The sequence below is a fragment of the Athene cunicularia genome (assembly GCF_003259725.1).
Source record: "Athene cunicularia isolate RWA chromosome 2 unlocalized genomic scaffold, athCun1 chr2_part1, whole genome shotgun sequence".
NCBI lineage: Eukaryota > Metazoa > Chordata > Aves > Strigiformes > Strigidae > Athene > Athene cunicularia.
The window spans coordinates 33,213,563-33,236,658 of NW_020799095.1; the positions used below are offsets into that span (position 1 = coordinate 33,213,563).

At 36.4% G+C, this 23,096-nt stretch overlaps 1 protein-coding gene across 1 annotated transcript in view; it reads right to left on the reverse strand.

Annotated features, from left to right (window-relative positions):
- DNAJC1 (DnaJ heat shock protein family (Hsp40) member C1) overlaps window positions 1-23,096 on the reverse strand; it is a 73,232-nt gene that overhangs the window by 9,117 nt on the left and 41,019 nt on the right. The window contains exon 9 of the mRNA XM_026843390.1: window positions 6,286-6,405. Coding sequence (XP_026699191.1) covers window positions 6,286-6,405 — 120 coding nt within the window. The remainder of the gene's footprint in view (window positions 1-6,285; window positions 6,406-23,096) is intronic.

Sequence of the window (23,096 nt, forward strand, 5' to 3'; positions counted from 1 at the left end):
CAAGTATAAGCGGAGACATTCTGCTGAGTCTGTGGGATTAGACAGGTGTTTCCAAGATTCACTCTCATACTGAGGGATCTACATGACCTACATTTGATCTAAATCCCATTTTAGATATGATAACCTCTTCTGGACCTCGATCCAGAGCTAGGTCTTTATACATCAATAAGCAACTGGAAGAACTATTGATTATGTAAATGTATGCAAGCTGTAAGGGTGAATGTTTCAGAATATCCACAACTGGAGAGTGAAGTAACTGAGTGAACACTGACATGGTATTCAAAATTAAACGTAAAACAGACTTAGGAAAACAATCTTCAAAAGCAAAAAAATGAATACATTCACAAACTTTTACATATGGATCATTCCTAATACAGATGTTTTACTGGCAAGGTGATGAGCTTGCATTTGTCAAAAATAAGACACCTATTTTAGAATGGCATATAAAGTACAATGAGTATGAACTCATGGAATCAGACTTAAAAGCTGAACTTGTTACTTGGACATACAAGAGATCACAAAATAAGCACGTCCCTCCGAACCTTATGCTTTTGGGTTTCATGATAATTCAGAATGTCTGCTCAAATATAACCACCTGTCTATTGTTTTGCTGTCACCTTAGGGTTTTTCTATACAGGCAGCAAATATCAATCAGTCTGTTTCTGCAACACAAATGCATGAGATTAGTGACTGCTGGAGAAAACAGAATCAGTTTAAATCCTGTAAGTGAATGATATTACTTCACAAGTATGAAATCTGAGATCTCTTTGCCTTTAATTTAAAAAACCTGTACCTAATAATCACATTAAAGTCTGTTTGGCATGCCAGACAGCTTTTACTTCCTCTGTTATTTTTACAATTTGGACATCCTTTGTAGTTACTGAAATTAATTTATGCCTTTCAGCAAATATTTTTTTTAAACTTTATCTATAAAGGTAGGTATTGTCAAGTACAATACACTTCTATAATTTCACATCTAAGTGTTTTTCTCAATTTTTAAATTCAGCAAATGCTGACAATCATTCTAAATCTTCATAAAGCTTAGCATTTGTCAAATCAAACAACATTACTTTTTGCAGAAATAGTCTTGAAACTCCATTCCATTCATTATTTATACTATGTTCTAGTGTGTTCACAGTGCTTAGGAAATTCAAACATAACTTTTTATTTCGTTTTAAAAGGTCAATTATTTCCTTAAGTATTGGAGGACAGGAATGAGAACTAAGCCTGAAGCAACAAATTCAGCAAGGAAAATGGGTCAAAGAACAGATGTTTAGAGGATGACAGAGAGCAGTGGTACAGGTAACCAGGTCATCAGGCAGGAATCCTGATTAGAGTTAACTGAACTCCATTTCCCCTTCATAATCAAAATACTTGAAAATCTAATTTATAACACCAGCCAACTGCAGTAAAAATTACTTAAAAAGCTGTAGAAGCTTTCAGTTGTGAAACCAGTAAGATTTCATTATACTAAGCCAGTTGAAAATCATCTTTACAGGAAAAGATTGCTAAATTCTCAATATATACATATTAAAATGACAATTAGCAATTTAAATAATTAAGCATAATGATAAAACCAGCACAATTTAACCTAATCTATTTTGGGTTGACTATTCATTGGCTGTTAAAAGAGGTCTTCCTGCAGAGAGACAGACAAACATATCCTATATTTAACATGACAAAAGTTAAAGTAATAAGCCTTCCTACAGTATTTCTGCACCACAGTTGCAAGCTTAACCTAGCTCTGAGCTGAAAAAAAATAGGAATGTTTGCAAAGATATTTATGCTGCCTGATGCAATACCAGCATAAATATATAAAATTTTATATATTTATAAATACCAGCAAAGATACTCATGCTGGTATCGCATCAGGCAGCATAAATAGAAACTGGAGCTGACTGAATTCATGGGCATTACAGCATGGACAGAGCTATCTATTGTCAGGTTCTGGCTGGCACTTTCCTCGTGGCCTGCACATCGTGTGTATGTACCTGTTTGCATAGGGAATCTGGTAGACATATCCATATAATAGGCCTCATAGTAATCTTGTTTGTGCAGTAGGTTGGGAAATAACAATTAACAAACTTAACTGTCCACAACCCCCCAGTGTGAGTAGTAGTAGAAAAGAAAAAAAAAAATCTGAAAGAACACTCTGTTAGGAATTACTGAATTTAAGAACAGTCAGGCTAAGATATACGTGGTGATTACTAAACCAACTATGGTGACTATCTGGCTTTAATTTTACATTTTTTAAAATGAGTTCACACATGCTTCCAATTGTAGGGAAGGTTTTGTTTCCTCCCCCTTTCCTCCTAGATAGCTTGCACTTGCTAGTCTAATCATAGACCATATGAAGAGAAGGACCTAACCTCAGGCAGAATCACTACAGTGATGTTGTTTCTTGCAGATGTTTGTGTAACCTGTTCTTAGAGGCCTGCAAATATGGAGAATCCACAACAGCTTATTCTACTGCTTTATCATGTCCATTATAATTCTTTGCCCCTCCATGTCTAACCCCACAGCCTGTGATAAAATGTAATTAACTCTTGCCCTATAAAACTAATACAGTGCACAATCCCCTTCCTCTTTACAGCTTTATTTTTATTTAGTTGAATATTACATCTTCAGTTCCTATTTTCTTTCAGTTCAATGACATGAATTCTTTCACAATCTCTCCTTGTAGTCACACTTTAGGGGACCTATTATTTTCTTTATTCTCATCTGGACTCTTTATATTGAATTGCATGTTTGAGGCAATACTGAAGAACAGACACAAACTAAGGATGTAGATGCAGGTTCAGCATCTTCCTATTTGTACTTTCTCAGCAAGATCCTTGCCTTTTTCACAACAACTCACTATTTGTTGACTTGTACCTCGCTCATTATCTCCACTGATCCCCATGTTCCTTTAAGAGCTACCCCTAGACAGTTGTTCGGCATCTTTTATCTGTGAACCTGATCACCATCTTGCTGCGTGTCCTTGCATATATTGTCTGTTTAACTTCACCATATTTTTTGTATCTTATTTTTCTAATTTGTCCTGACCTTTCTGAATTCTACTGATCTTCCAATATACTTTCAGTCCCTCTTAGCTCTTTAAGATTTACATGTGCTCACCAGATTCTGGGGTATCAAAGTCATGTTCTAGCAAAAGCAAGGAAGAATTTTCCAAGCTGAACAAATCTCTCTGGAAAAGAGTCAGAAAAACTTTTTGGGGCTTCTTGTATGTGAAAAGCTCCAAGTATTAGAAACTTTTCTTCACACTGTTGCAAAACTCAATGTCAAGAGGAAAATTTAGAAATCTATTAAAAAACCTCCACAACAAATAAACCCACAAAACTAAGTTAAAAACAACACCATGAAGCTAAAAATTTCACAAAAGCCAAGTACAGTCTCCTCAAGACATTTCATCCTGCTTAAAAATTGCCAGTGGAAACAAATATATTTTGATGTGGGAATTTACTTTTTAAAAAAGGATGGAGTCTAAGACAATTTAAAATGGAATCTCTGGGGTGGTTAGAGGGAGTGAATTTCACTGATCGTCTCCTGGTATGTATGAATGCTTTCAGCGTATTCTTTAAAAAGTATTGAAATATATTTCCAAATTTTTTTGCTGAGGAAGAAAGCTTTAAGACAGAAACAACAATGGAGAGAACATTTTGCACTGGATTACTTTGTACTGTTACTATTACCACCTATTTAGCTAATCTACTATTAAAAAGGGGTTGAATGCGTAAAATCACATGGAAACAAACACACTGTACCTTGTCAATCCTTTCTACTATAGTTTTCTGACTGTGAAAGGAAAACCAGGCCTTACTGCTCTTGATACTTTAGAGAAGAAGAAACAAGCAAGTTTTAAAAAAGTATTTCCTGTGTCACAGAAAATGTAAAAAAAAAAAAAAATATTCAAATTTGGCCTTGAATGGTTTTCTTTTTTAAGATCTAGTGCATTTGCCAGATAATACACACTTCATACTCTCTGGATTGACTAGTGTTAGATTACCTGTAAACAAGAGATTTCCAAACTCTGCTACACAAGCTATTTCAAAACAGTACCTCATACACCAAACTTACCTCCTTGCACCTCTCCCAGTGGAAAGAGTGAACAGTTGTTTGGGGAGCAAGTGCTGCCCATACATGTAAACACCTCTTCTTCTGGATGCAAAGCTTAACAAAACCAGAAGATTTTCCTGCAGCTTTAGCATAACGTTTCTTATTCAACTATGGTTATGTCCAAGGAAAATAAGACTCCTTGCTGTATTTTGTCACCTTTCACAAATATAAGGGATAGCCTGTACTTCCTGTCCAAATAGCTGAACGGATATATCTGAAGTAGTTCCCAGTTTCCACGTTTCTGATACTGATGCAGTAACAGTATGAGATCCAGAGAAGTTTCCAGGAAGCTTTTGTTTAAGTGTTTCCTCTTAAAACCTAATTGCTGCAACTCTGTGCAACGTGATCATCAAAGTAGCAGAAACTCTAGTATTAAAGTATTCCGCACCATGAAACCTGACCTAGCATTATCATCAGCTGGAAATTTGTAGAGAAGTAAAAACTTGTGTAGACAACACTTACATTAATCACATAGATGGAGGTCACTGGAAGGAAAAAGGATTACACTCAGACCTCTCTCCACACAAAAATCCCTGAAAATTCTTTTTTTCCATACAAGAAAGTGACAGCCCTTAGAACAGAGACCTTTCTTTCAGATCTCTTACCAATCCGCTGAAAAGAGCATGTTGCCCAGGACTTCTCACCTAATGGAAGAGGTGAGGTTGTTTTATTTTTCTTTCTAGTACTGGGTCTAAGTATGGTATCTAAATATATTATGCAAAGGATTCTTAATAAAGAATGTTTTTACACCTGCATAAAGGAGTAAAGCAGAAAATAAATGCAAAAGGCAATCTTAAGATAGTGTTAGATTTCTGATGGGTTTATGTGACACCATTCCACATGTCTGTATTATCAGTATCAAGCAAATTAGTTTTCCCAAAGCAATCTCAAAAAGATCTTCCCCATGCACACTGCATACTACCAAGTCATGTGAAATATTTTTGCTGTTAATAGGTGTTCAGTAAAATGTAGCATCTTTTTAATAAAGTCACTCCACTTGAGCAGTGTAAATACTTCAAGGACTATGGTAAACAACATTAAACAGAATAAACAAAAAAATACTTAATTTCATTTGCATAACAGGTTAGCAACTTCTTGCTTACATCCACTTATATGCAAATAATGGTTTGTTCTAAAATGATAAGAATGCAAATGGCTTGTCTTCTAGTATATGTGAGTAACACAATTGTATAGATGCATTAAATCTTTAAAAATAACTTCGAAAAATATCTTTCTGTGATTATATCAGCAGGGAAGAAAAAAACCCAAAACACTTAAGTAGCACACAAATTGCCCAGAAGGCTCTAATGGGTTACGTTTCACTCTAGCCAGAACCTTTGTTTCCCATTATTTAAGATAATTCCTGAAATACAATAAATAAAGAACATCTAATCTTAAAATGTACATCAACAGATTGAAACATTATTCTCATTAACCCCTCCAGAGCCTATAAAATAGGGTCAGCTGAAAGGGCTTTCAAATGGTCCTCAGCAGACACTACATCATGTTCTAGTGATCTATTGCTTGAAAATGAAAAGTCTTTTACAGCCTAGCCCCTAAGGGTTTTAAGATCATAACACTTAAAATCCATAAGTACAAGCTTTCTTTGATATCTGGTACAATACTATAAAATATGAATTAACAAGGATATTAATCATTTTACACAATATCATTATTAACCATGCTATAATCCAGAAAAAGGGACTGAAATAGTATCATATGTATAACTCACTTTAAAGTTTGCAAAGATTCCGTTTAATTAATGGAAACCACCTGTCTAAACATCATTAGCTCATCTACATTTTTTAAGGACTAGCCTGAAACAGAAATGTAATCTTTAACCAAGTAACACAAACATTTGCTTGCAGTGAAAGGAGATTGCTACAAAACCCAAAGTGCATTGTTTTTCTGTTATTGGGTTACAGTAGCTCAGTCTGTAAGCACCAGAATCCCCCATCCAGCTGATCAGTTACAGCTGTTAATCGTGGAGGGAGAGACTGGCTGACATCTGCTTCTTGCATAGTTAGTTAATGGTTCACTTCCAGGTCCTAAAAGGATTGTAGCCTCTCTCAAAAGACAAAGTCGGCCCCCATATACGTCTGCCTTCTACACTGCCTGTCTTGTTCTGGTTTGTCACTCTCTATACAATGCAAATCTGAGTGAACTCACATCTGCCACTGATCGACCCAATTCGTGAGCAATCTTTTCCCATCGACCTGGAGTCCCCCCTGGGAACTTAACCATACTTCTTGTCAGCTGGCTGAGGTCCTCCTCTGTCCATTCAGGTGCCTGTAAAACATTTGTAAAACATTCATTACACTGGGATATTGGACATATTTTTGTGAGGTAATATACTGAAAAAACCAGCTTCAAATTAATTCATCAAATTGTGTAAAAAAAAAAAAAAAGTAATAGTTTCAAGGACCTGGGTACCACCTCCCTGTGCAGCTGCCAAAACCACATGAAAACAACAGGACAACAGTGAAATATTAAAAATCCTTAACACTCCAAAAATGCATTTTGTATATTGTACACACTAACATATTTAATTTCTATTGACATTTATGCAATATGCGTAACACTATAAAATGCAGTAAAGGTAAAATGCAACAATAATTTTATTAAAGATTATATCACAGTTTAAGATGTAAAATTTTACACATTTATTTAATTGTACCTGTCAGATTTTTCAGCAAAGAAAATATCCTCATTTTTAGATTTTAAAAAAAGCCTCCACATGAAACAGAACAGTCATTTTAGTTTTTTCCCACTGTAATCATCCTATGCTTTAGCATCCTGGGATGATTCAGGAATGAAATCTGTTGATTCTAATATTCCATTAATACTGTTAAACAACAGCCCTAGCCCTACTCCCCCCTCCCCCCCATACGGTTATGCCATAAAACCAAGGCAGATGCTTCTACCACCCAATAACCAAAAGACATAAAAATGGTTTGCTCTAACTACGTAAGACAATCTATTAAAAATAACTGTATTTGTAACGGCCAAATAAAAGTGAACAAAGCAAGGAACACAGAATTACAGCAGTTTAAGGCATGAAATTGTGCTTGCTTCAGAAGGCAAGACGCAGTAACCATCTTTGACATTTGCAGCATCTTTGGCAACAACCGAAGAGCCACATCTTTTTTACCATCAGTAGTTTGCCATTTTATTTATTTTTAAGGGATTCTTTATGACATACCTCTTCTAATCACCATTTCCGATAATGAACAGGCACATATCAAGCGGTTTGCATTACAGAGCCATCAGCACAGAACAACAGTCAGAGGTGAGTGACCCCAGGGACCATCTCCACAACTACAGCAAAGCTTCTCCCTGACACTAATCCTGCCTGTCATTCTCCCACTGTGCTCTAACCACACTGACATCCGCCTGCCGCACTGCAAGCTTAACGGGGCCCTTCCTGACTTTTTACTGTCTCCCCCAATCAATGGTTCAAGCGTGCTCTTTTCACCATGTCCAAATGGCAGCTTCACTCATAATCAAAGTGCATTGCTCCTGTTAAAGGGCTTCCCGAAAGGCTCCACCATTTGCATTCATTTGCAAAGCAAACTACTTTTATTCACTTTGTTCTGCTATCAAGAGTGTTCCCTGAAGCAGATAAATTGGCATAAATACAACCTGCCACTTAAAAGACAGTAAATAATAGCCAATAGTAGCAAGGATTTCATCAATCGTCCTAGTTTGGATCCATGTAGTCCTTTATTCAATGCTGAAAGCCTCAGACATTCATATTCGGATAGTTTTTAATACAAGTAAGTATAAAATGAATTATCTATGATGATTCAAATGCGAGACGTTTAAATATTGTGTGTGTATGTGAGATCTTGCACATACATTACACGTATTATAATACAATTATACTCTGGTTTACAGAAGAAATTATAAATGCATAAAAAATCTCCACATTACACAGTAATGACCTTATTACTTGTATTCTATTAAAAAAGTTAATATACTCTATTTATTATATTATACTCCATATCTATATCTATATCTATATCTATATCTATATCTATATCTATATCTATATCTATATCTCTATATCTATATCTATATCTATATCTATATCTATATCTATATCTATATCTATATCTATACCTATATCTATACCTATACCTATACCTATACCTATCTTATATGAAAATATTTCCCAGAGATTTTTAGAAGGGAATATTTGGGGTACTTAATGTTCTACTTATAAAAATTTTTATCACTGATTGAAATAATGAATTCTAAGATCTTTGGCTTAAAGGCTTTTGTTCAAAAATTAGTAAAATTTCATACCTCAAAATTAGTCTTAATATGCAGTTTACTGTAATTTTCTATTTAAGTTGTACTAAAACTTGGGGGGGGGGATGTGTGTTGATTTTTGTTGCGGTTCTGTTTTTTGGTTTGTGGGGTTTTTTTGGTTTGTTTTTTTTTTTAAACTAAATTCACAGCCATTCTCTCTTACCATATCCTAAGCATATCTAAGCAATTACACATGGAAATCAAGATGATCTTCTCAGTGATGTACACATGTCAGAAGTTTCCTGATAAGTTTTATTTTCAGACTTTTTTGGTAAGCTTTGATTTTCCTATGTGCTCACCACTTTACCAACCATTTGTAAATATTACAGAACAAGGTTATCCTCCTAAAATAACAGACAAAACTACAATCATTCTATAGATCTGTAGCTAATTACATAGCTAATTCACAGCACAAGAATTCATTAGCTACATTAAAATATCAATTTGTTAATCTTATTTCAAGCTGACAATAATTTGAGAATGTGAAGATCTAAAACATTTATAAATTTGTGAAATCTTTGAAAAAGCTTTTAGAAAATCCACTCTCATCCACTAAAGCTTTAAAAGAGCTTTTGTGAATTTGCAATTCCTCAGCAACAGTTAATTGTGTCTTTAGATGCAACAGTGCCTACTGTGATCCAACTACTACAAGCCGCTATGAGGGTGGTCGTGGTGTGAATGTATTCTCCCTGTTCTAATCTGTGGCCAACTGTAACTGTGAGAGTCAAATGAATGCATAAACATACTGCTTTGTCACCTAAAACCATGTGTGTCCAATATTACTGGAACACTGGGCCAAAATTCATCTCTACAGTAAAGCAATGGAAGACACCACATGGTGAGGGGACAGCTGTTGTTACTACACAAGCATTCAGATTTTGCATCAAAAAAGCCCCATTCTGGGATTAACTCCCCATACTGAATACAAAATTAAAAGTACAGAGTTATGGTCTACAGTCTTTAAAATGAAAACAAGCTACAAGTGTAGATATAAAAAATTCATTGCATTCCCATAAATAATAATCCTTTAACATGGTTTATCATACTTAGCTGGCAATACTGAAGGATTAGTTCACCCAAACCACTATGCACCTTCTACAGAAAAGAAATATTAATGTGGTTTACTGTTTAGTATCTCTTCCATGTGCACATCCACTTAGCAATTCCATACTACCTCTTCCAGCATGACAGTCTTACGCTATTAGGATTTTTAAAAAATATGATCAACTCTATTTTCAATTACATTAAAAGCAAATTTTTAGACAACAAAGCATTTCTTAAAAAAAAAAAAAAGAGTGACTTGTTTAGACCTGTTAACATTAATAAGTATAAAACTATATACCCTTTTATTGATAAAATTGAGAAGTGACTAGTATTTGAGAGTTTACAAAGAAACTTCTAAAGTTATTTATATTGACTTAACAATGTAAGATAATTGGACTTTTTTTAGATTAAATTTTAGCTTTAGACTGTTTCTTCCTGTTATCAATATACTGTAGATTCAGTTAAAATCACTGTGGTATAGAAGTTTGGCTAATGTTTTCAGTCTGGCTAGGACTTTGTGTTATGCTTCATCTGATTCACCGATTTAAGCATATCTAGTCCATGATCTTGCAAATAAACCATGAGGCAACATCCATTTAAAAATAACTGTGCAAACATTTGTAGAACAAGGGTCCTCGTAAAATCCCAGACAGTTTTGCAAATCAGGAAACATTTAACCTACAAGGTGGTGGTGTTTCTATCTAGTAACTGTAAGAACAGAATACAAAAGTTTTCCTGATTTAATTTCTTGCCCATAATGTCTTGTTTTTCTCAAAGTATTCTTCTATATTCTTACTATTTCTTGCTTTACCTGTCTGAAGTCTGAAGTCAGTTATGTTTTATGAAGTCTAATACACATCTGGCATTGATCCAGCTGTTGCTGAACACTAAGGACCTACTACAGTTCTAAAGATTTCTTATGAAGCTCTAAATATCTGCTAAAGGTTATTAATGATCTCAACTCATATTCAAAGCCACATGTTCATATAACCCTTTGGTCCTTCAAAGTTCTTAGTCAAAACCAACTTCCACAGATACAGTTTTTATTACGTGAGCCAACAAAACCAGACAGGTCTACTGTTTCAGAACAATGGTCAAGGTAGGCCAGTAAGTTCATCATCTGTGCTCAGGGAATGCAGCTGCAGAAAACTTTACTCCATACTTCACGATAGCAAGAATGATTAAGTTTATCATTCATCCTTTCCAGCCCCACTCTACTCTGAAAAAAACAGGGACCCTATGCAGATACTAAGAGTAAGAGGAAGACAAGCATATAGGTTACCTATACTTCCTCTAATATTTTCCCAGACTCCAATTATTTTCAGCTCAAGGCATTTCTCTAGGCTGATATACTACTCTCAATGAATCTGTCTTTCAGTGTGTTCTCCAGTCTACCCTGAAACTATGTAAACTTTCTGGATTTGCAACATCATCTTCATGAGGAGTTGCACACATCTGCTACCCATTATACAAGGAACCACCTTATTTTATCTGTTTTGAACCTGGCTCCTGCTAGCTCTCATAACACCTAGTTCTTGGCTTTGAGTGAAGAACCAGCAAATAGTCTATGTCTACTGACTTCCATCTCACTTACAACTTTGTTCAAAATACCCCTCTATAGTATTCCCCTGTAAACTGTTTCTTCCTGGCCAAAGAGTCCTAATGTACTCAGCTGGTTTCTCATGTAAAAGCTGTTTTATGCATAATACTGCCCATGATGCCTTTTTCCAAACACCCTGCAGTTCCATTATAACCAATCTCTCTGAAATGAGGTACCAAACTGCACGCAGCAGGATTAATCACAACTTTATACAGAGGAATAAGGATTCTTCTGTTTTGCTCTATATTACTTTCTCAACAATTTTTAACTTTCGCATTGGTTTTTCAAATGATCCTGAGCTGGTGTTTTGAATGAAGCCAGCACTGATAACTCTGAAGATCTCACTCCTCAAGGATCACAGCCAGCTCAGAGCTCATCATTATGTGCATGAAGTTAGGACAATCATCATTTGCATTACTATATTCACATACCGGGAAATTTTTCTGCCAGTTTGCCATTGCCCAAGTGAACTCATGAGATCACTCTACAGTTCTTCAGTGTCAGTTCTCATCTTCACTATTCCAAATAATATTATCATTAATAAATCTTCTCACCTCAAGGCTCATCTTTTTACCATATTATCATGTTCACTATACTATATGAGTACACTGAGCAGCACAGTTCCTAGCAGAAACTCAGCTGAACTCCACTGCTAACCTTGCTCTACTGAAAGAGCTGTTTATTTCTACCCTCCATCTCCTATTTTCTAACTAATTATTTATCTTGGAAAACATTCTTCCTCTTATCACATGACCGCTTTCTTTCCTTAAAAGCCTACAAGCCTTCTTAAACCCTTCTGGAAAATCAAATGGACTTTATCAATTAGATAACCTTCTCCCTGCATATTTGTTAATCCTTCTATGAAGCCCAGAGGGTTTAAGGCAGGACTTCCATTTATAGAAGCAATGTTCAGGACTCCATGCAGGTCATATTTACCTGGTGCTTGCTAAATCTATTTCAGTTTTTGATAGTCTTCCCTAAAGAGATGTCAGATGTACAGGCCTGTAAAGGTCCTGAATTCCACTGACAACTTAATAAATAGATTGACATATTTGTCATTTCAGTCCTCAGGCATCCAAGAAAATAATCAGTTAATTGAATTATTTAATCCTTAAATTTTCTTTGAACTTTTGGTTGCATATCCCCTGGTCCCAATAACTTGAATAATTTAAACAATATATTACATGGGTCTAAAAGAACATCACAAATTAATTTTAGAATTTTTCAAAGCAACTACATGTAAATATGAAGATAAAACTAATTATCTTAACTTATATCATAAGCTTGTCAAGAAAGTAACCTAACCATAATAATTTTTGTTTATACTATTGATTACACAGAAATGCCTTCAGCATTAAAAGCATAAAAATATTAAACAACGTACATAACGTAAGTAGACAATAGCTCTTAGGGAAGAGAACCTAAGAACAGAAGCATTAAGTTTCGTCTGCCTCAGTATCAGGTCTTCTACCATGTGCAGCAGCAAATGTTTTAGGACAGAGAGATTGTTTCCCTCACAGCTGCCCTTAACCCGGATTAGGGATTTCCTGCGCATGAAGTTGAATTCATTTCTGTTACAAAACCAATGATGAAGCTGTCCACTCTCATCCCATTTTTGCTCTTAATCAATATTATAAACTGGCTTTCCACATACATTCAGTTTCTCACTTCTCACCATACCCTCCTACCTTTTCATTTGTCTGTCTAATATATTTCTGCCCTGCTCTATGGCTCTATGTATCATATAGGAGGGAGAAAGAAAAATAAACAAAACCCTGAACCACTACCAGCAAGCTGCGTGGTTTCTTTAATTTCTATACATACTGTTGGAAACAATTTTTCTGCAGTAGGAGAGTCTGTAGGAAAAGATAAGACTCCTCAGGAGAGCTTTCTCTAGACCTTGCCTGTTTCAGAATAGGGATTTCAGACATTTCAATTAGTGCTGCCCTGAATAGTTCTCCATCACCCCTTGCAATTCACCACACTATAGACCATTTCCAATGCTGAACAGAGCCTTGCAGATATACATGAAACTCCCCTAGTGACATTTTGCAATAACAAAATTGTATCTGTTCCCTGTTCTTTAACTAAGCATTACTCTAAAGATTTTCCATCTTTGTCCCTATCATTACTTTGTCTCTACAAGAAGTTTCGCTGACAGAACCTGTCAAAAGCTTTATAAAATCCAGGTACACTGTAAAGGTCTAATAAGGCATAACTTTTATTTTAATTCACACTAACTTTTTACTATAATTTTAAAATTAGTGCATTTAATACTATAATTCATTTAATAATTTCAAAAAATTACCCAGTATGGAATTCATGCTAACCAGTCTGTACTTCTCAGAATCCTCAATGAAGCTCAAAAATTGATACTCTATTTCCATCTCTCATTTCAAGGCTCATTTAAGTAATTGCTATAATATTAACAGCAGCATTAAATGAATATTAGAGTTCTTTTTAGGTCAACTAATAGTGAAAACCATTGTTCCAAGCAATTTTTTATTTATCAACTTCAGATGAATGCTTCAACCTAAAACACTGACTCCCCTACTTGACTTCAGTACCTGATGTCAAAAACTTCCTAAACTCCTTTATAGTAAATATGGGTGGAAAGGACTTTTAGCCCTAACATCTCCTGGAAACTGCTTTACATTCTGATCATCCACTACTTCCAACAAAATCCTTGGCATCTATTTTCTTTGGAAAAAAAAGTAGTAATTTTTTGCTCTTGGGCTTATCTTATGTTGGATTTGCACATGACTTGCAAATGTTATGCTCTTTTGCATAAGCCTTTCCCTTTCTGAAGCTTTTTTCCCCCCAATTAAGCAGCTATCTTCACTTTTTAGTCTCAGACATGAATAACTTAATTCCAGTAAAATGGGTATATTTGAGATTCTTCTACTGGCTACCATATTGATTAGTCACAATTTTGACAATATTAAAAAAAAAAATTCAAGCAGTCAGTTAACCCATCCTAACAGCATGTTAATAGCCAATTATTAAACATTAAAAAGTAAAATAAAACCTAAGTTTACTTTCAGAGTTCAAGCATATTAGAAACCAAAATACATGTATGTCTAACTGTATAATGTTAACATAACAGCTCCCCCATATTTTTGGGAAAGCAAAACCAGTTGCCATCTCTTCAGAAATATTAACTAAAATATTTACAAGTGTATTTCACAGCTAATGCAGATCAAAAATGAATTATTATTCAGCTTTCTCATTCCTAGGATGTGCATCTATATGTACCTACATATATATATATACACATATACATATATATATACATATACACATATACATATACACATATACACATATATATATATATACATATATATATATATATATATATAGAGCTTACTTAACCTTAGCGGCAAGCCTGAGTAATAGATTCTTCCACCGCCACCTTCAGCAGTATTACATGGTGCTGCCAGGCTATTCCTAGACTTATAATAAGCCATACCTTAACTCTGAAAAATTTGTATTCTAGCAGACAGACAAAAAGTGAGAGAGAAGGATGAGAAGTAAATATAAATCAAGTTAAGAACTAGCTATGTGAAGCAGTAAGACAATTTTTTAAAGTTATGATTATATTCAGAAAGTTGCAGATACTCTAAAAACAGTAGCCATCAGTCATCTGACAGAAAAGGTGGCAAACAGTGATTTAAAAATGAAGCACTGGATGAGCTATATACTCACAAGATGATTGCTATTATACTAGATTCATTCCAACATCTCAGGCTTTCACTTCTAGACATTGGATCTTCTGTGTGTTCCTCCCAGACTGGCGCTTTAACGAGTATTTTCTCCCATGAAGGTGCCTGCCAAGTTAAAAGGTCACTCTCCAAGTATCAAAGATAATAATTTCCAAGCCTTGAGTTGGAGTCTGCAGATTTTCTTTATGTCTGTTTTCCACCATTTTTTCATGTAAATCCCCAAAGTACACAAAGCCATTCAGAGCTGATCTCTCTTCCCCTTTCCTACTTATTATTTATTCCTCTGTTGAGAATTCAGAGTCAAGAGTAGTTTTTTCTTTGAAAGTGCTCCAGTTCTAAAGAATCTGTAGAGGAAAGCAATGCTGAGCAGTAATTTTCAGGTTTTGCAGAAAAAGAACACCTCAAAAAACATCTCTAAATTACTTTAATAAAAATATTTTCTTGTCAATAGAGCTGAAATTGCTCTGAAATGACTTGTTAATGACTAGTCATTGATATGAAAGATCATCTGGTTAAAGCTACATCACCCGGAAAAACATGAGAGGTAAAAAGAATGAAAACATCCTATTGTAAAAATCTTTAGAAGTATGATAGGAAAAGAGAGAATTATCAGGCATCTGTAGGCAAGATTTTGGTAGCAGGGGTGACCTCCCTGGAAGGAGATGAGGGGCTGCCCTGTGTCAGAGACAGCTCCAGCTGGCTCCAAGAGACCCACTGCAGGACACAGCTGAGCCCATCAGCCAAGCTGGTGACACCTCTGGAGAAACATATTTAAAGAAAGGGCAAAATGCCGCACAGCAGTGTGAGGAGAGAAAGAAAGTGTGAGAAACAGCCCTACAGACACCCACATCAGAGAAAGGCAGGGAGAAGGTGCTCCAGGCACCAGAGCAGAGATTCCCTGGCAGCGTGTACAGGAGACCATGCTGGAGCAAGTGGATATGCCCTGAAGGACCCACACTGGAGGAGATTTATCCTGAAGGACTGCAACCTGTGGTCCAACGCTAAAGCAGGGAAAAGCGTGAAGACGGAGGAGTGGCAGTGAGGAACTGTTACAGACTGACCAAAACTCCTATACCCCATTCCCCCTGCGCCACTGGGAGCAGGGAGAAGGTAGAGGAATTAGGAAAGGAGTTAAATTGAGCCTTCAAATTCAAGGGGATTGCAAGGAAGGTGGTTTAGGTTTGGTCTTTGTTTCTTACCATCCAACTCTATTTTAAATGGCAGTAAATTAATTTTCCCCAGGTCAAGTCTGTTTTGTCTGTGATAGTAATTGATTACTTGATCTCCACGCCAACGAGCAACCTATGAGGTTTTTTTTATCTTATTTTCTTCTCCAGTTCTGCTGAGGAGGGGGAGAGAGTGGTTGGGCAAGCATCTGGCAGCCAGCCACAGTAAACTGACCAAAGAATTATGAAGAAGTAACAAATGACAACATTCTGGTTTGTATTTAGGAGAAGTTTTTTTGGGAAGAAATCTTTGGTGATCTCCCCTCTAAACTACAGGAGTAGATTACCAGCATCTACAATTGCTGTTGTTGGTTACAACAGCACAAATACCAGATTCAAAGTAAAAATCTGCTAGCAATACAGTAGTCTGCAAGTCTACCTCCATAAGAAATAAAATATTAGTTTCTACTGGGTAAAAAAAATTGTTATCTATTAAGTATTACATACAAATTGATTTGCTTTCTTAAACTAACCAGTGATGATTTTAGGTAAAAGTTATTGACTTCTAATCAAAAGTTACTCCCTCAGTGGTTTAGGCACTTCTGAAAAAATTTATTCACATACTTTCTTTTTTTTATTAAATTTTAAAAAATAAGAATCTTCCACAGATGTCTACATTTTAAAGATGTTATTGCCACCTCTTTTAAATGGCAGCATGTATTGGTTGCCTGCACTGAAAAACTGAAGTCCTTTCATGATCACAAAGGTTCAAGGAGATCATAAATAAAAATGACATTTCCATAAAACGCAGATAAAATGAGCATATATGAAAAGGACACACACCAACAACAAAGTTATTACAGTGTAAATGTCCTCATTTAAAGTTAGAGAATAATTACTCCCTACACAGTCCTCAAACAGTATTAGAAGCCTGAATTAACTAGTGAACTTCCTACCACTGTCTGTCCTCAATGAGAGATGTTTTGAAGAATCATCTCTATTTCAGTTTTCCTTGATCAGAAAATACGTAACTTATATTTGATGGATAAGATTTTTCTCTTAAAACACTTTTAGTCAGTTATTACCTTTGCATTCTCTGAGAATGGAGTTAAAGTTATTGAGTAAATGCATTCCACTTAACAGTACACAATCACAGAATGGTTGAGGTTAGAAGGGACCTTGGGAGGTCATCTGGTCCAACACTTCGCTCAAGCAGAGCTACCTTGAGGCAGTTGCTGAGGACCATGACCAAGATGTTCAGAGATACACTCACATTTACGCCCATTCTTGTATCCCGAACCATTAAACCAGTTAAATTTTGGTGAAGTTAAGTAAGTAAGCATTAACAAAGATAAAACTTTTCAAAGTTACATTTCTTAAAATTCTACATGGCTTGAGGGGACAAAAAAGGTATTTATCAAAGTCAGTATAGAAATGCATCTAAAACTCCTCCATGCAGTCACAACATATACATGGAGGAACAGCCTCCTATAAACTACTGTTGCACTTCTAGTAAATCTGAGTTTTGTTTCCAGAAGTCATCCTTCCTATGGTATGAGGGGATGACATTTCAGGAGCTACAGTTCTCCTAGTACATCTCTCAGTATGTACTCATCACATCATTTATTGCCAACTTTCTCCTGCTAGCCCACTCACATCAAACTTCAAAAAACCCAGAACAAAAAGTGTATTTTTTCTTACATTATATTCTTCCTCCTTTCTTAAGTAGATCCACCAGTCATGCTGATACTGGCTCTATGGAAGACACTGAGTTATGACATTGGGACAGGAATTGAAAGACTGTTCTGTGATGACTTCAGCAATGGTCTAATTAAGAGATACTAAGAACCCTCCTTGGTAATGAAGCTGCTGTTTCCTCACCAAAATGAGCTATATTCAGCATCTAATCAAGGTCACTGCAACACCTGAACTTGACAGTTATTGTCATGTCTTAAGGTTTATTCCAGCCCTAAGACATAGATTTTCATGAAATAGGATTGGACATCAGAAAAAAAAAAGGTATTTAAAATTCTGTTTCTTGTCAGAGATCAGCATATCTAAGAACTTCATAAATCTGGTAATACAAATGGGATGGCATCAAATAAAGTGCATGATCCTTTCAATTTATACATAAACTGGAAGCTCAACAACCCGAGTTGACAAAAAAAGAGCCAGGTTTACTGGTAGAAGTGTGACTATAAACTTCCGGTGTTATTCAGAAAAAAAAAAAGCAAGAGATACTATCAAATGGATGAAATAAAGACATTCCAGAGACACACAGGATCTAGCTTTAGAAAATAAACACACATAAATATATGCTTTTTAGGCCAGGTTTTGTTTTGTTTAGTCCAGCATGGTTTTCTGATCCTGTTCACACCTCTACACCCAGTTACATGAACACAATGGACTAACACATCTCAGAAGTGGGACAAGTGTTAATTTACCATAAGTTTAGGTTTCAAAGAAAGTGATTTTCAGCATGCTGAAAGGAGCCAGAAGGACTTGGGTTCAGAGCTGAAGAGAAAACCCATTCTAATACAGAGCTTATTCCATAGGAAGCTCCCTCTAACATTAACAAAAAACTATGTTAACTAGTTATTTGTAATGCATTAACTCAAATACCATTTTCTTTTTTAAAAAAGGAGATACAGCCAAAAATAGGAAAGAATCTGTCTCTAGCAATACACACCTGGAAAAGGCTGCTGCTCTCCAGTCAATGTTTTCACACTTCAGGTTCTATCAGGCTTTGATTCTAAACTTAACAGAAAGCTTTTTTTAACCTATAGCTGTTAACATGACCAAATACATGCAGGAATGTTTCAAATATCTACCTATATTACCATAAAGCAATCTGAATATTCCTCCTATGAAGTAGATAAGTTTTCAAAAACATGAAAAAATTCAAATTAGGACATATTTTTATGGCTTCTGAAATTAAATTGTTTTATCATATTTACACAAAACCCAGCTAATTTTGTCTTTTTTTGTTTGTCATTGCAGCAAACCATGGGGGGAAAAAAGGTTATTTCTTGCCTCATTCTCAAAATCAAATCCACTTTTCCATCAGGCAAGCCAGAGGAAAAATATCACAATTAAATGGTTCATAAATATAACAGTAAAATTACTATTTAAGTCAATGTAACTGAACAGAAATTAAAATGTAGTTTTTACTTACATACTACAACTTAAATGTATTAACAAGTGTTAACTCATTTTTAATTGTTAGCTGCTTCATGGCAATTGTTTTAATGCAGAAAAAAAGTGAGAAGCTCTTCAGTAAATTTGATTGTAGGATACTCAGGCATGCAGATCAAATAAACTATAGGTTGAATAGGGAATTAGGTTTGGCCTGTGATACATTAATGTGGAAACAAATTCCCAAAGAGAGGGAAAAAATGTTTTTTAATTTAACTCTTTCTCAAAACACCACCCTGTTTGGATTTTTAAATGCAGTTTGAAAAATATTTTCATTTGATAGAGAACACGAAATTGCAAATCTTCTAGAGTACATAGGTCAATGAATTCTTCAGGAAAAGAATTCTGTAATTTTCATAAACTTCAATAAATAAGTGCATAGGGTAATAAGTCCTCAACAGACTGCAGTGGCAACTTTTTTCATAATTACTTGATATATTAAAAAAATCTTTGGTCATGCTGTTAAATTCACTAGAAAAGATGAGTCCAAAAGCATGCAGATACATTAAAGCGTATATTTAGCCTTTATTAGTAAGGAGTGTTTTTCCTTGCAAGGTTATTTGTCTCATGAAATACTAAGCAGACTAAGCAAGTGTCAAATATTTAACAGCACCGGGCTGTTATGTATCAGGCTGTATGCTCTTCTTTAATCCTCTTCAGTAAAATATGGCATCTTATGGGTATTTTGAAATCACTAACATATGGTATCAAAAACCACTCAATACACTAAACCATCCTCAATCTCATAGACTGTGTCATAATGAACAAGATAATACTACAGCAGCTAAGCCTGATGACTGACTGCTCCTCAGTGCTGTCTTCTTCTGCTCTTTGTCCAACTTTCCTGTCTTGCTTCCTGGCACATTTTACCATAAGATAGAGACCTCATGCCCCCCCCCAAAATCCTTGGTCTGTTGCTGGCAACCTGTTTCTCCTACCTTCATTCACCTTAAATAGCTTATCCAAAGCCAGGTGGGGTTTTTTAATCCCTTGCCTTCCTTCATAACATAAATTCAACTGTCTCCATCAGAAGTATTTCAACACCACAGTTAACGTCTAAATAACATTCTTCCTTCCACATCAAATGCAACTAAATTCTTTCACTGGTAATGCTATTTTGCTCTGCCAGTAATAAGTTACAAGAATATGCCTGCAAGAATCAGAAACAGTATGCATTTAAGACGCTAAAAAGGCTACCTGGAAAGTGTCGTGAACATGGCTCATACTGAACTAAATTTTCAGTTGTCATCCAACAGTCCAAGATGTCATGTAGTAACATGGTGGGAAGTGGGAAGGAAATCTGAGAAGTTTTCATGAATTCATAAAACATAAATCTGTGATGGCAACCTCAAGCAACTGCACTTCCAAAAGAAGCCCAAATTTCTAAATTGTTAGTTATAATGAAATAGTATATGTGTAATTAAAAATAAGGGCATCACTACTTAAACTACTTAACATATGAACATTATATCTGGGAATTTGTCAGGCAGATTCAACCTCAGAAGTTAGGCTAATTAAAAATCAGTTAGCCTTTGGGTTTTTTTTCATATGCACAGTTTTTCCTTCCCATAGTTTGTGGCCATTTGAAAATGTACCATTAATGTTAGTATCATTCTTCCTGCACTCACCTTCTCATCACTGGGAAAGTCTTCCATACAAGAACAATAAAGTAAAAGCAGAAAAATATTGCTGATACAGGTAAATATCCAGTCAAGACTAGCATAGTTAAAAAAAACCCCCAAAAGATACACATTAGAAGTTACTAACTTAGCACCTAGATTCTGTTGACATAATTTTCTTTATAGAGCTGCTGCAATACAGATTTCCAATGTGAATTACAAGTATCACCAAGTAAATAGTAAAAATTTAAGTATTATGTTTTCTGTGTTCGTGTGTGTGTTTTAACAAAATAACAAAACCAGTCACACAGTTTTATCTCATGATTGAAAGAGAACACCAGTAGGAGAGCCTTTGATGGTCATAATGCTGATGTTCTCTGAAGAGGACTATGTAAAAAAATCTGATGATATACAACACACCAAATCTGCTACTTTTGTCAAGTAAATACATGCTTACTTTTTGAAAGCCCAAACGCTGCACCAAAACACAGAATTTCCTTTCACAGAACAGTACTCAGCTGCAAATGATTGGAGAACCTCATCTACTTCACAATTTACATCTCAAGGATAGTCAACATATTTAAGAAATTCTGCCTTTGGGAAATTAGGGAAAGTGCCACCACCAATATGACAAACCAACCTCAAGTGCAATGTACTATTTTTCATATTGTGCCATCATTAAGAGTACTATCCTCTTTTGCAGGTTTGGTTAAGCAATATATTATCCAGTAGAATTTTATAAGGAATTGTTTAGGCTAAATAATTTGCATTCAAATTTAAAGTGTACTTATGTGGTGGGTTTACCTGGCTGGACGCCACATGTATCACTCCCCACCTCAGCTGGACAGGGGAGAGAAAATAAGACAAAAGGTTTGGAGGTCAAGTTAAGGACAGGGAGGGATCATTCACCAATTACTGTAATAGGCAAAATGTACTCCACTTAGGGAAAATTAATTTAATTTATTATCAATCAAATCAGAGTAGGATAATAAGAAATAAAACCTAAATCTTAAAACATAGAATCACAGAATCATCTAGGTTGGAAAAGACCTTGAAGATCATCCAGTCCAACCATTAACCTAACACTGACAGTTCCCAACTACACCATATCCTTAAGCTCTAAATTGACCCTACTCTTAAACACCTCCAAGGATGGGGACTCCACCACCTCCCTGGGCAGCACCTTCCAACGCCTAACAACCCCTTCTGGAAAGAAATGCTTCCTAATATACAGACTAAACCTTCTTTGGCGCAACTTGAGGCCATTCCCTCTTGTCCTGCTGCTTATTACTTGGTTCAAGAGGCTCACCCCCAGCTCTCTGCACCCTCCTTTCAGGGAGCTGTAGAGGGCGATGAGGTCTCCCCTCAGCCTCCTCTTCTCCAGACTAAACACCCCCAGTTCCCTCAGCCGCTCCCCGTACGACCTGTGCTCCAGACCCTGCACCAGCTTCGTTGCCCTTCTCTGGACACGCTCGAGTCATTCAATGTCCTTTTTGTAGTGAGGGGCCCAAAACTGAACACAGAAATCGAGGGGTGGCCTCACCAGTGCCGAGTACAGGGGTCAGATCCCTTCCCTGTCCCTGCCGGCCACGCTATTGCTGACACAAGCCAGGATGCCATTGGCCTTCTTGGCCACCTGGGCACACTGCTGGCTCCTGTTCAGCCGGCTGTCAATCAACCCCCCCAGGTCCCTCTCTGACTGGCAGCTCTCCAGCCACTCCTCCCCAAGCCTGTAGCGCTGCTGGGGGTTGTTGTGGCCCAAGGGCAGCCCCCAGCATTTGGCCTTATGGAAACTCCCCCAGTTGGCCTCAGCCCATGGCTCCAGCCTGTCCAGGTCTCTCTGCAGAGCCTCCCTGCCCTCGAGCAGATCATCAATAAAGATGTTAAACAGGAGTGGCCCCAAAACCCAGCCCTGGGGGACACCACTTGTGACCAGCTGCCAACTGGATTTAACTCCGTTCACCACAACTCCCTGGGCCCGGCCATCCAGCCAGTTTTTTACCCAGCAAAGTGTGTGCCCATCCAAGCCAAGAGCAGCCAGTTTCACCAGGAGAATGCTGTGGGAAACAGTGTCAAAGGCCTTGCTAAAGTCAAGGTAAACAACATCCACAGCCTTTCCCTCATCCAGTAAGTAGGTTGCCCTGTCATAGAAGACTATCAGGTTTGTCAAGCAGGATCTGCCTTTTGTAAACCCACATTGACTGGGCCTGATCCCCTGGTTGTCCATTATATGACTTCTAATGGCACTCGAGATGACCTGTTCCCTGACCTTCCCTGGCACAGAGGTCAGGCTGACAGGTCTGTGTTCTGATAGGTC